The 13217-nt window shown below is 40.9% G+C and overlaps 2 protein-coding genes across 2 annotated transcripts in view; one reads left to right on the plus strand and one right to left on the minus strand.

Moving 5' to 3' along the window:
* Window positions 1–13217, plus strand: part of JARID2 (jumonji and AT-rich interaction domain containing 2) — a 243775-nt gene that overhangs the window by 26653 nt on the left and 203905 nt on the right. The window lies entirely within an intron of this gene.
* On the minus strand, window positions 11320–11801 carry LOC123638297 (small nuclear ribonucleoprotein Sm D2-like). The gene has a single exon (XM_045551831.1). The coding sequence runs from the start codon at window positions 11595–11597 to the stop codon at window positions 11352–11354; it is 246 nt and encodes an 81-aa protein (XP_045407787.1). The 5' UTR covers window positions 11598–11801; the 3' UTR covers window positions 11320–11351.

The raw sequence follows: 13217 nt of genomic DNA on the forward strand, positions 1-13217 counted from the left end.
TTAATTTTCAGAAGAAAAGTTAGAGGGGAAATTGCTTTGCATTTTTCTCCCCATGATGTTAATGAGGAAAAGAGGCAGTGCTGGAGGAAAGGAGATAAATGAATGTTTCCTCCTTTCCTTATTTAAGCTACCTAAGTTGACTAAAGTTTGACTTGATAAATGTCCTAGTTAATTTCATTTTGTATTAGTCCCTCTCCTCCCCACGAGTGTCCAGTCCAGTTTTAGCTGACTTGCAGAAAAACCAGGTTAATGCAAATCCATCAGATTCTGCATGCCTGTTAAAATGCTTAAGCATTCTCTGTGGTGTGGGAGACATGATCTTTGCCTAAAAGGGTCCCTGGAGAGAGAGAGTATATTCCTGTCAGTGCACTTAGGGAATTATATAAATCACTGTCCAGTATGATTTGGCATTGTCACATACTGAGCCCTGGGAGAGCCAGAGCAGTTCTAGGGTTTGTAAGCTGTTTGGAGATAGTCATTTACCACTGGAACAATGGTCTGTCCAGCCCAGCCCCTCCCATTTCCACATCCCCCCCAAAGTTGCCAGAGAACATGCATCTGGTTGGCAGTCCCTTGACAAAGAGAGCTCACGTTCTCCTGTCCGTTTAGTGATTCCTCTTCTGCATTAGATCAGAGATCTCCATACTCCTTGTTGGAACGAAAATAACTGCCTCTTGGGGTCCTCTGGGATCAACCAGGGGGTCTTTTGGGCCCGTGTACCTGGGATGGAGCTGGCCCTTGGAGGAGAGATGCTGCACTGTTGCTGTCAGAGGCAGTCCTTTTCTGGTTCATCGATTGCCACCTGGAATTTTCAGTGACTGTTCCACACAGCGTTGCCATGCTAATTTCTTGGAAATAGGCCTGGCACAATTGGATTGTGATTTTGGACTTTTCCCGAAGTTACAAGGCCTTCAGCACTCAAACTCAGGGTATACCTTTTGGATGAGGGAACACATTAGACAAAGCAAAAACTTATTACTGTATATTTCATTAGAAAGCAACACTTTCTTATTTTTAGTTTTTTATAAACGAGTTCATAGTAACAGTGCTTTGTTGAATTTTCTCCATGATAGTAACTACCATATTTACAGTGCCTTGCTTGTTCAGTAAGTATGTGTTATTCTCATACACCTTTGTAAAGCCGAATCTGTTCTTTCATTTTTACTGATGAACAGACTGGGCTTTGGAGAAAGAAGTATCTTGAAGCAACATGTAGTAGGGGGAGGGTGGTGGCTGGAGTGGATGTCCAGTTTTCTCCACTGCTCTGATTTTATTAATAAAAATGAGATGATACCTCTGAACCCCAAGGGGCCCAGATTCAGAGATTTTGACTCAGCTTGTTACCTGTCGTGGGTAGGGCTTTCCAGGGTTGTGTTGGCCAGTCTGTTTTCCAGGAAACTCTTAATGGAAAGAGGAGTTAAACTGGAATCAAGGTCTAGCTGACTTCATTTTGCTTTTTAAGGTACTTGTTAAAAATAATGACTTAATAAGGTAAAATATGATTTTTGTTAATTGAATAGCTGTTACTGAAGCGTAAGATTTATTATATTTATCCAGAAGAGTTTAAGAAGAAAGACAGAACAACTCTTATTATTCATTATAGCTTATTATTAATAGATAATCAAGTCTGAAAAAGAAACCAATCAAGGATTCTGCCTAGTTAGAAATGATAGATAAATTTCAGGAGAAAGTTGGCAAGAAAAATATGACGGATAGAAAGCAAAACAACTCCTTATTTGAGAGCGAATACACTGTGGGAGCATGCTGTAAAAAGTGTAAGGGGAAAACTCCACAGGGAATGGGAACTCTAATACCAATGTAGCTGGCTGATGAAAATTCAGGTATAGGTTCAGGAGAGGTAGGCTGTGAGGGGCACCCCCGCCCCTCAGTATCATATCTGCCCAGTCTGCTACACAAGGGAGTTTTTGTGTTTTTTTGAGACAGAGTCTTGCTCTGTTGCTCGGGCTAGAGTGCCATGGCATCAGCCTAGCTCACAGCAACCTCAAACTCCTGGGCTCAGGCAATCCTCCTGCCTCAACCTCCCAAGTAGCTGGGACTACAGGTGCTCGCCGCCATGCCTGGGTAATTGTTTGTTTCTACTTTTAGTTGGCCAGCTAATTTTTTCTATTTTTAGTAGAGACACGGTCTCACTCTTGGTCAGGCTGGTCTCAAACTCCTGCCTTCAAGCGATCCTCCTCCCTCAGGCTGCCAGAGTGCTAGGATTACAGGCGTGAGCCACCGCGTCCAGCCTCGATGGAGTTGATTATGGGAACGGAGTGGGCAGAAGTTACCCAGCTGTTGTATAGTATAAACCCACTCTGCAGAGCCCCATACTGGTGGTTGCTAGTGGCCTTTGGAGACTTCACCACCACCCCAGGTCTAGCTCAGCCATGACTGCCGCATTTTGTCTGGGATTTTTATGTGGAACTGAATAGGGGCAGGGGGAGAAGGGAGATGGATGGAGGTTGAAGTGGGGGAGAGAATATGTGTTTCTCAACTCAAGGAGTAGGAAAGCTAGATCCTTATAGAGTGTAAAGAAGGAATTCTGATTGGAGGATAAAAAGAATTCCAGAATTAAGAAAAAGAGAGACCTTTTGTCCAAAACTTGAGTGTGGAGAAGAATCACTGTGGGCCCACCCTAGCACTTAAGGAGAAGGAAGGACATGGTTGGTGTTGTAACAAACCTGTGGGGTGGTTTTATTAATTTTCACTTAAATCTTTTTTTCTTTGCCTTCTTCAGCAAGCATATAGGAGGCTGGGGGCATCGTGAAAGAGGATGCTGGAATTGGTGTAGGAAAAGAGTTTACATGTGAAATGTGATTTAGGGGAGGAAATGCTTTGAGGTTGAATTTAATTCATACAAACCTATTTGCTATGGACAGTAAGTTGCCTTTTTTTTTTTTTTTTGGTTTTTACCACTAAAGGTAATGTAGCTGAGACCTTTCATTTTTATATCGCCCGACTCACACATAATGGGAAGTTCTGCAGTGTGTAGACCTAGGATTTAAATTGCCTGGTCATAGGGTGTGTGTATTTCAAACATTAGCAAATACTGAAATGTTTGCTGAAAAAGTTGGCACACTTCACTCCTACCAGCAAGGTCTGTGTCCCTGGTGATACACATCCTTGCTAAAGTCTGATATCATCAGTTATTTTGGAGGGGTAAGTTTTGTGCAGCTGACTTTTCATATGTGTATGGATTTACATGTTAAGCTCCATGGTAAAGCTCACTTCCTATTTTCAGTGATACCCTGGGGCTCTGGGGTCATGAGTGTTTTTGCCCAAGTGTGTTACTCACTATCTCCCTCCTTGCTAATTTGTGAAAACCTTTACTTCATAAGTACTTGCCTGATTAACACACCATTTGCATTAAAATCCCTTAGCTTTTCCAGCAGAACTTTCTAGTACTTCATGCATACCGCTATTAATTTGCACGTGTTGATTTGTCAGAGGTGATAAGGCACAACCCTCTAATCTCCCTATTGTTGTCACAGTTTTCTTTCTTTGGAAAAAAGTTGCTTTCCTGCTCAAGTCCTCATTAGCTTTCCGTCGCTTATGGGATAAAATTTAAACTCTTAAGCATTACTGAGGACCCTTCATTAAATCAATCTGCTGGTACTTAGGAGGCAATCAGTAAGTGTTGGTTGTTATTCTGATTTTGCATTCCGTATTAACCTGAGGCTCATCCGGATGAATTTGATTAAACCTCTTCCCCAGCTGACTTCATATTATGAAAAATTTTATATCTAGAGAAGCTGAAGGAACAGTATGATGAACACCTGAGCACTCAGCACCTAGACTGAAAAATTAACATCAGGCTGTGTGTATGTGTATTACTCAGTGTCTACTTTCTTTCCTTTAATCTACGACTTTGGAAATTTTGAAACAGTGCTCTTGGTTATCCATTAAAAAAGGATAAAATAAACATGCTGTTGCTCCTGCTTGCAGCACTTCAGTAGTAATAAAAAATAACTTTAGTGACTTTGGTTTTTTTCTGCCAAAGTAAATGTTGGCACTCTTTCAGCTGTAGTAATGTTGCTTCTCTAAATTTGTTCGAGTTAAACTAAAGCAGGGCCAAGTTGAGAAATTAGATTCTCGGTTTTTTTCCTTCCAATTTAAAAAAAAATTAAGTTTTGGATACTCTTGTTCCTATAATTCTCTTCTTGGTTCTCTTCTCTTCCTGCATTAAAAAAGATCCAGCTAAGATGTCAGTGGAAGGAACAAAGACCCAGGTTTTACATTCTTTATAAGAAGTTGGTGGTGGTAATCTTAAAATAGGGTATTTGAATCCATGTTAAAGGCAGTGAATTCAGTAGTAGTTTCTTCTGAATCACAAAATGGTAAGTAAAGGTAGAACCATAACTTCTTGGTTTTTAACGTGATTTTTGCCTTATATTTGCAAAATACACTGTGTATTACTAGCTAGGAAATCCAGGCAGACATCATGTAATGCCACCATTTAAGTGATGGCTCTGAATTATCATGCATTAGCTGGTATTTGAAAGACAGATTTGGGGGTATGCTAGAAAGTTGAAATATCCCCCTGTTTGGTGTGACTTAAGTGTGAGAGAGCCCAATGTGAATATGTACAGTACACATTACTTGGAGGGCATATGGCTTACAAACCCTTTACTTTAGTAAATAACTGGTTTGGCTAGGTGACCTACAAAAAGTCATTTTGGATTTGCCCCAGACTGGCTGGGTTTCACTCTCCACTGCAGTTAATAACTTTGTCCAAAAGAAAAATAGTGTGACTACATCGTGGTATGTATGAATTTTGAAACAAAATTCAAGATTAAATTCAGAAATGTTCTGAGCAAATCTGAAGTCCCCCTACATCCGTCATGTACTCGTACTGCCTTCCTCAAAAGCTCTGCCAGTGGTTTGCACATCCCTCCAGTGTTTTTGTGTGGGTTCTTTTCTTTTTTTGCATCCCTGGGTGGGTGTGAACTTTCTGTGTATTTACATACATGTTTATTTAGGTCTCCCTCCTCTTCCCTCCCCCTCTTGCTTATGTAAATGGAATGTAGGGTCATGGGCAGTGACTTCACATTTTCTCATTTAACAAAGTCTAGAAGATCTTTCCATGCCATTCTTTTTCATACTGCAGATAATTTGACCACTTCCTTATGATGGTTCTCTTCCTAGAAGAGTCCCCAGCCATTTAGGGGGCACTCAGTAGAACTTTAGGTTGTTGCCAATATTTTGCTAACTTAAAAAAATTTCTTTCTGTCCATCTTTCACACGTGGTAATGGAGGCATAGAATTGAATTGCAAGCACAGGGGGGCTCAGGGTCTGTGTTCAGGTTTTATAGTAGAAAGAGATTTTTTCCTTCTAGAAAATTTAGCCAATGTTCACACCCACCTGGAGCATGTGAGAGTCTTTATTTCCCTTCATTCTTTTCTTTTCTTTTCTTTTTCTTCTGTTCTTTTCTTTTTTTTTTGAGACAGAGTGTCGCTCTGTTGCCTGGGCTAGAGTGAGTGCCGTGGCGTCAGCCTAGCTCACAGCAACCTCAAACTCCTGGGCTCAAGCGATCCTCCTGCCTCAGCCTCCCGAGTAGCTGGGACTACAGGCATGTGCCACCATGCCCGGCTAATTTTTCTATATATATTTTTAGCTGTCCATATAATTTCTTTCTATTTTTAGTAGAGACGAGGGTCTTGCTCTTGCTCAGGCTGGTCTCGAACTCCTGAGCTCAAACGATCCGCCTGCCTCAGCCTCCCAGAGTGCTAGGATTACAGGAGTGAGCCACCACGCCTGGCCTCCCTTCATTCTTGCCAACACTTAGTATTACAAAGCTTCGTTGGGTTCACTAATGAATAAAGTATGACTTGTCATTGTTTTAATTTGCCTTTCTCTGTATTGAGCTTATTTCCTTGGTCTGTCAGCCATCCATATATGTTTTTTAATGGGTTGTTTGTCTTTTTCTTACTGTTTTTTTTTTTATCAGAGCTCTTTATGTTTTGGATATTTATTAAATATATTGCAAATATTTTCTTGTAGTCCTTTGTCCTTTAAGTATGTTTATAGTATCTTATAGAAGTTTTAAATTTTTCTGTCGTTCAGTTTGGTTTTCCTTTATGAGTTTTATGTCTTTGCTTAGGAATGCTTTTCTGACCCCAAGGATACGAAAATAATTCTTTGAGAAATTTTTTCCCTGGTTATTACTTCTCATCTAGTTAAACACCATCCTCTAATTTCTCAGTCCTTTCTGCACTCTCACATCATCCACTAAGATGGTGGGAAACCTCAGCCCACTGGAACCTCCTAGAAATGATTTTTTCCCATCAGCTACCTATTATGAATACCTTAGGGTTTATTACCGAAAGGCTTATTTATATGTTTATTGTTATCCTGTTTTAAATAAAGTATTCATACACCCTATGGATGTATAGGGAAACAGCTCTGGCCTGTGTGCCAGAGTTTCTGCATTCAAGGTTCACTTAAATACATAGAAATCCAGATAAATTAATTTTTTGAGTTTTATAATCCTTAAAAAGAAAGGACCAAAAAAGAGTGATAAAGAGGTAGAATCCTCTTGTGTTAATACCATTGTTTACAGACAAAAGGCAGCAAAGAGATAAAATTGGGAGTTTGCAGCTAAATAAAACTGCTTTAGATGAGTCTGGTAGCTTCCCCCTGAGAATTGGCTCTGAGCGGCTCACCCGGATTGCAGTCAGTGCTCATTGCTTTTACCTGTTGTACATACTTAGCACTCATGAGATTTCTTTTAGAGGCTGTAACTGCTTTAAAAACATTTCAGAACAACTTCATTGACTTGTGCTTTTTCATTAACTTTAGGTTTTCCTGATTTTTTGGACACTTGCCACTTACCACTGTGGGTGTGTCTTTATATTTTCATCATGTGATTAATTATAATATGGGAAGTCAGTTAACCAGGCTATTACTGTGTGAAGTAAAGGTTAAAAAAAAAAATCCTGATAGAAGGTGTCCTTGCTTTCATGCATGGACTTTGAAATTGCTTTTGACTCCTCAGAGACCTTTTCTAGTTCTCTAACACATTCCCTAATAAGTGAGATTGGAGGATAACAGAATTCTAGAAAAGAAGGCTGTGTCTTGTGTTTCCAACCTTTGCGTCCTCCATGGACTGGAATGTGTGCCTCTTTGCAAATCTAAGTCTTGCATCTTGCACACAGGAAGTGTGACTTCTAGCCGTGCTGCGTCCCCTTAAAAGAAATTGTATTGCAATAAAACTATTTGGAAAGCCTTTGGAATCTCTTAGATGAATTTTGCTGGCATAAAACAGACATGATGCATCAGATGTATATATTAAAGCCCACTTAATGAAAGAGCAGCGAATTGACACTGGTTGGCTCAGCAACCTGCAACTTCCGAAGTATAACTGAGCGATAGGGTTGTTCTTTATATATTGGTTATATACTAAGTTTAAGGTTTCCTCTTTCAGTGCTGTGTTTCTATTGAAATTGCTCTATTTCTAAAAGTTCTTCAGTTTTGCTGTCTTCCTAATCCAGGCCACCAGAACCTGGGGCACATGAGCCACTCAGCTCCTTTCCCCAAGACCCACCTTAGCTTTGCCACCTACCCTTTTTTCTGGCCTTCTTTCATTTTCCAGGTAACAATGAAAATAATCATGCTATTCCTTAAAACCTCCAGAGGCTCCCTTGGGTCTTAAATGTCAACATTCTGGCTAGGGCTTGCCAGGCTCTGTGGACTCTACCTTCCTCCTGGCCCCCCTGAAACCAACGAAACAAAACACCTTGAGCCTTTTTCTTTCTTGCTGTCTGCTTCAAACCACATGTCATTTTCTTCTTTCCAAAGGTGCTTGACTGTTTTGCAATCTGGTAAAATCTGTTGACCTCTTCTTAGAATGTTTCGAAATGCCGTAAATAAAATGCCCAGGATTACAAAGGATTACAGTGAACTATAGCCATCAAAATATTAAAGAGCAAATTTGTGATATGCTAATATATGTTTCTTTGTCCCCCACTGAATAACAAGTCCTGATCTTGGGTCCAGTTATTGTAATTTCAAAGCAGTGAAGATACTTGAAGATATCTGCAAATACTATGATGCAATATAAAGAGTATTTGCAATTTTTTATTGATATCAGACTCACAGTTATTTATATATCTGGTTTATGGCCTACAATCGTAGAATTAGGGAATACTATTTCAGTAAGAGATTAGTGAAAGTGTGACTGTTTCCTCATCCAGGTTCACAGACTTAAGAGCCCCGGACAATCTCCTTTCCTCTTCCTGCAGTTGCTCCCTTTGCCCAGAACACTGTCTATCCTGCTGTTCTCAGGGGGAGTCTTGTCTTGGCCTTCATGCCTCAGCTTCAGTGTCATTTCCTCAAGGAGACCTTTCTAGGTTAGGAGCCCGTGTTAAACATGCCCATAGTTGTACCGTCTACTCACTGGCAGCACTTTGAATCATGGACATTTATTAAATGATTTGTATAATATCTGCTTTCCTATATGTGAGCTCTGTGACTTTGTGAGCTTTGGGGGTGCAGTGACTGTTTCTGCCCCATTTACTATTGATCGCTCAATACCTAGCACAGTATTACAGGCATTTCTTAATTGTTGTATCTTGGATGACACAGGTAGCAATTTAGGTAGAGGGAACAAATCACGTGAGAAAAGCTCAGAAGGTGTGACAATCTCAAGGAATGACCACCAGGGCCATGTGGAAGGCACATTGCAGGTATGGTGAGTACAGTGAAGCACAACAGTAGCCAAGAAATAATACATGATGTTACTTGTTTGTCTGAATCCTTTCTTGTGGAGTGTAAAATGCACGAGGGTGGGACTTTATATTGTCTGTTACGTTCACATGTTACGAACCTATGGCTTTAGTCCAACTGCTTTGCAGTGAGTGGCACATAGTAGGTGCTCAGTGTCTGTCAAGTGTATGAATGTGTACCTTATTCAGGCTGCAGCTTCCTCATTTGTACAAATGAGGGGGTTTCCTTCTAAAGCCTCTTCCAGCTTCTTTTAAAGTGTTTTTCTTCCCTCTGCAATTAAAAGAGAACTTATTGTAGCACATTAACCAGGCTCTGTGGGGTTACAAAAGTGAATCCCATTTGGATTTTGCCTTCTGGAGGGGTTAAGAAGATAAGGGTGGACCCTTAAAGCAGCTAGTGAGGAGGAAAGGCAAAATCTCCCACAGCTCTGGGACCCAAGCCAGAGATATGTGATTATTAGGTCAGTCAGCTTTCCTCATTATGGAGCAGTTGAGCTGTATTAGTTGATAGCTTCAGATTGAGGGACTGGGGGCATGGAGCAGGGGTGATTGTCCAAGCCATGGATGGAGGAGAGATGTTACCACTTGGGACAGTTCTGTTGGGGAACAATTGGTTGCACAGAGAAATAAATGATCCTGACTGGGGTTGGTGAAACTCAAATAGTTAATTCCATAAAGTCCATATGGTGGGAGTTGAGCTGGGCCTTTAGGTCGTGTTTTTTTTTTTTTTTTCCAGACAGGGTCTCACTCTTACCCAGGCTGGAGTGCAGTAGTGTAATCATGGCTCACTGTAACCTCTAACTCTTAGGCTCAAGCGATCCTTCTGCCTCAGCTTCCCCAGTAGGTGGGACTATAGGGGTGCTCCACCACACCTAGCTAAATGATGGGGTGTCGCTACATTGCCCAGGCTGGTCTCAAATTCCTGGCCTCAAGCGATCCTCCTGCCTCCCAAAGTGTTGGGATTATAGGCGTCAGCCACTGTGCCCAATCTAAGAATTCATTGTGATTTCCTCCAGCAGAAAGGTGAGTCCAAGGGAAAGATTAAATTGAACAGGAAGAATAAGGAAGAGGAATTAATGAATGTTGTATTCAGAGTACTGTCAGCAGTCTGTTGTGACTCTTTGGGGGTGGGGATGGGAAATATTATTTTGTTGTCATAAAGCCAATCTTACTCTTTAAATCATTAAAAAACATGATTTCATTGGGATAAAAAGCTGTGTATGGCATCATTTGGGGGCAAAATAGATGAATCTATAAGCCATTGAACCACCTTTCTTCACAGAAAGGAGGAGGGAGAAGATTCTTAAATTTTGCTAATAGCGAAATTAGTGTACTTCTGTTGCTGCATAATTTACATATAGTCAACTGCACCCATTTCAAGTGTACAGATCTTTTGAGTTTTGTCAATTATATATCCCCTTATAACCACCACCCCCAATTAAAAGACAGTATTTTCATTACTCTAAAAGTATTTCCTCACATGCTATTTAATCCTCTCTCCCCGGCCATTGTTTCAATATTTATCACTACAGAATGTTTATCACTATAGATAAAATATTGCCTGTTCCTTTCAGCGTAATGTTTTCAGATTCATTTTGTTGTTGCATTTATTAGTAGTTCATTCCAAATAATATTCCATTGTATGGACATACCGCAATTTGTTTATGTGCTAGGTGATGGACGACTTTAGGTTGTTTCCAGTTTTGGAGTTTTCGTTGCTGTAAACATTTGTCTTCAAGGCTATTTGTAGTCACAGGTTTTCCTTCCTCCGGCGTAGACACTTAGGTGTGGAATTGCTGGGTCCTACAAAGTCTGTGTTTAACTTTGTAAGAAACCGCCACACTTCTCCAACATACTTGCACCATTTTGCAACTCTGAGTGTTCAGCTGCTCCACACTCTTGTCAACTTTAAAATTGTCAGTCTTAACTGCTTTCTGTAAATGGTTTGTAGTGTTAAGCCAGAATCAAGCTCATGTGATGCAGAGTTAGTGAATGTTTTTGGATGGGTTTAAAAATACTTTAAAAATTCACATGAGATGAAGTATGTATAGTTACTGCAAACCATCTTGATTAAAGTGTTTGTCTTCTCCTAGGTTAAACATTTTCCTTTATTCATCTTCCTGAAGTTTTGATTCTGTTACCCCCCAAACCCCCTCACTTTTCACACGTGGTATTGCTTGCTGTACTGAAGGAGGTGTTACAGGCACGATCTGTTTCCCCCTAGAGCTCTCTACCTGACCTAACTGGTCTGGTTTTGCAGGCTGTATCAGACTCAGCAGCAGTTAAATGAGGAAGGGGAGTTTCTTGGACTAGAGAAGGAGCACTGATCCTCCAGTGAAGGGATGAAGCTGAGAGAGAGCCTGTGACACCGGAATCATCATGGTCAGGAGCAGTGTGTTGAGCAGGCAAACAGACGTTCTGGTCAGTAGAGGTGGGACATCATCCTGCACAGTGGCCACGTGCATATTCTAAAATGATGTTTTTTCTGAAGTAGTAACACAGAAACCACAGAGAGGCGGAAAAGAAGTTAATCCCTAGTTCCACTACCCCACACAATTGTTGTAAACATTTTGCTGTAATTTTTTTTTTTTTCACTAGAAAAAAACACAGCTTTATTATTGCCATCACAAAGAGCAGGTCTTCACAGGACAGGGGACCAAGATGTCGGCAGGAAGGTGGCCCTGCTTGCCAGCGATAAGTGAGTTCCGCAGGACCACAATGACCGAGTCCCTGCGCAGGAACATCTTGGAGATGTAGCGGTCCTTGTTGACTGGCTTGGACTTCTTCTTCCCCTTGCCACTCTTGGGGACCTCAGTCCACATCTTCACATTCTCCAGCACCATCTTGCAGTGCCTATCAAAGGCCTTCATACGGCCCAGGAGTTTCTTGTTATTGCGACAATTGATAAGCACTTGAGTGTTGTTCTTGACCTACTGTGTGAGCACAGAGAGTGGACCAGTGTTAAATTCCTCTTCCTCTCGCTTTTGCAGCTCCTCTGGGGTCATTTCACTCTTGGGCTTGTTGAGGAGGCTCATGGTGGTGGCTGTGCTTTCAGGTCAACTCCTTTCTCCACGTTGCTTTTCTCTGTAATTTTTTTAATAGCTGTTCTTTCTCTCCATGCAAATATTTTTGTAATCCTACTGTATATACAATTTTGTTTTTCCTTTTTCATCCCCCCCCCCCCTTTTTGGAGACAGAGTCTCGCACTGTCACCCTGGCTAGAGTGTAATGGTGTCATCATAGCTCACTGCAAACTCAAATTCCTGGACTCCAGCCAGCCTTCTGCCTCAGCTTCCTGAGTGGCTGGGACTACAAGCATGCGCCACCATGCCTGGCTAATTTTTTCTGTCCAAATTTAGCTGTCCAAATCATTTCTTTCTATTTTCAGTAGAGACACGGGGTCTTACTCTTGCTCAGGCTGGTCTCGAACCCCTGACCTCGAGCGATCCTCCCGCCTCGGTCTCCCAGAGTGCTAGGATTATAAGGTGTGAGCCACCACACCTGGCCTAGTTTTCCGTTTTTTAAAACTGGACATTGTCACAAGCATTTTATTATGTTATTACATATTTTCCATAATAATATTTTTAAGGCCCCTCTGCATTGCCATCTTTTCTCAAACAAACCCCCTTTACTTTAGGTTTTCATATTGGGCAAGTCTTACCATCAGTTTGCCAAACCTTTTGGGATTTGGCTTATTTTTGTATTTGTTTTTTGTGTGCCTTTTTGTTTTTCAGAATAGCAGTTTTAACAGCTATATTATTTTTGAATGTACAACTGCAGTTTTCTTTAACCATTGATTGCGCAGCCTTTAAAGATTTTGGGTTGTTTTGAATTTTGATTACTCCTCCTAACTGTGACCATCTTCTATGTATTAAACCTATTGGGTGGTCTTAGGTTGGTGCATCAAATATGGAATACCTCGTCAATGGAAATAGACATCTTAAGCCTCTTGTTGTATTTTAGTGAAATGATTCACCAGAATGTAGTAGTGCTGCTACCTGGTGAGGCTCATAGAGCTCTCCAGAGACCACGGTGACATTCATTCATGTATGTGAAAACTGTGAAAACAGAGCCACCGGAAGATGAAGTTTCAGTAAAGTTCAAAGCAGGACACCGTTTTAGAAAGATTTTCATGTGTAATGGCAAATACAAAAAATACTCTGGTGAGTTCTTTTAGCTTAGTAGTGCCACTTGTCATTTTCAAGCTTTGAAAAACAGTTTGATTTTTGAAAGCTGTGTATCCTAAAATAAATCTAAGAAACGGACCAGTTAAATGAAAGTTACACAGTTAGCTGTAGGCTTATTAATTCCTTATTTATATCCCCAAATGCGTAGGATTTTGAAATAAATGGAGGCCCTTACAGAAAGGAGATGTCTTTCCCTTGGAGGGCCTGGTTGGTGTCTTTCATGCCCCTGAACCTACTTAGTTCACCAGGAGGCTTAGAGTGTGCCAACGTGTCATTAACTTTTGTGATTGGTGATTTGAGGTT

This window comes from Lemur catta, chromosome 5 (genome assembly GCF_020740605.2).
Source record: "Lemur catta isolate mLemCat1 chromosome 5, mLemCat1.pri, whole genome shotgun sequence".
Taxonomy (NCBI): domain Eukaryota; kingdom Metazoa; phylum Chordata; class Mammalia; order Primates; family Lemuridae; genus Lemur; species Lemur catta.

Bases quoted from the DNA above. Each gene is read 5' to 3' on its own strand.
- LOC123638297 (XM_045551831.1), bottom strand. From the start codon at position 11,597: ATGAAGGCCTTTGATAGGCACTGCAAGATGGTGCTGGAGAATGTGAAG.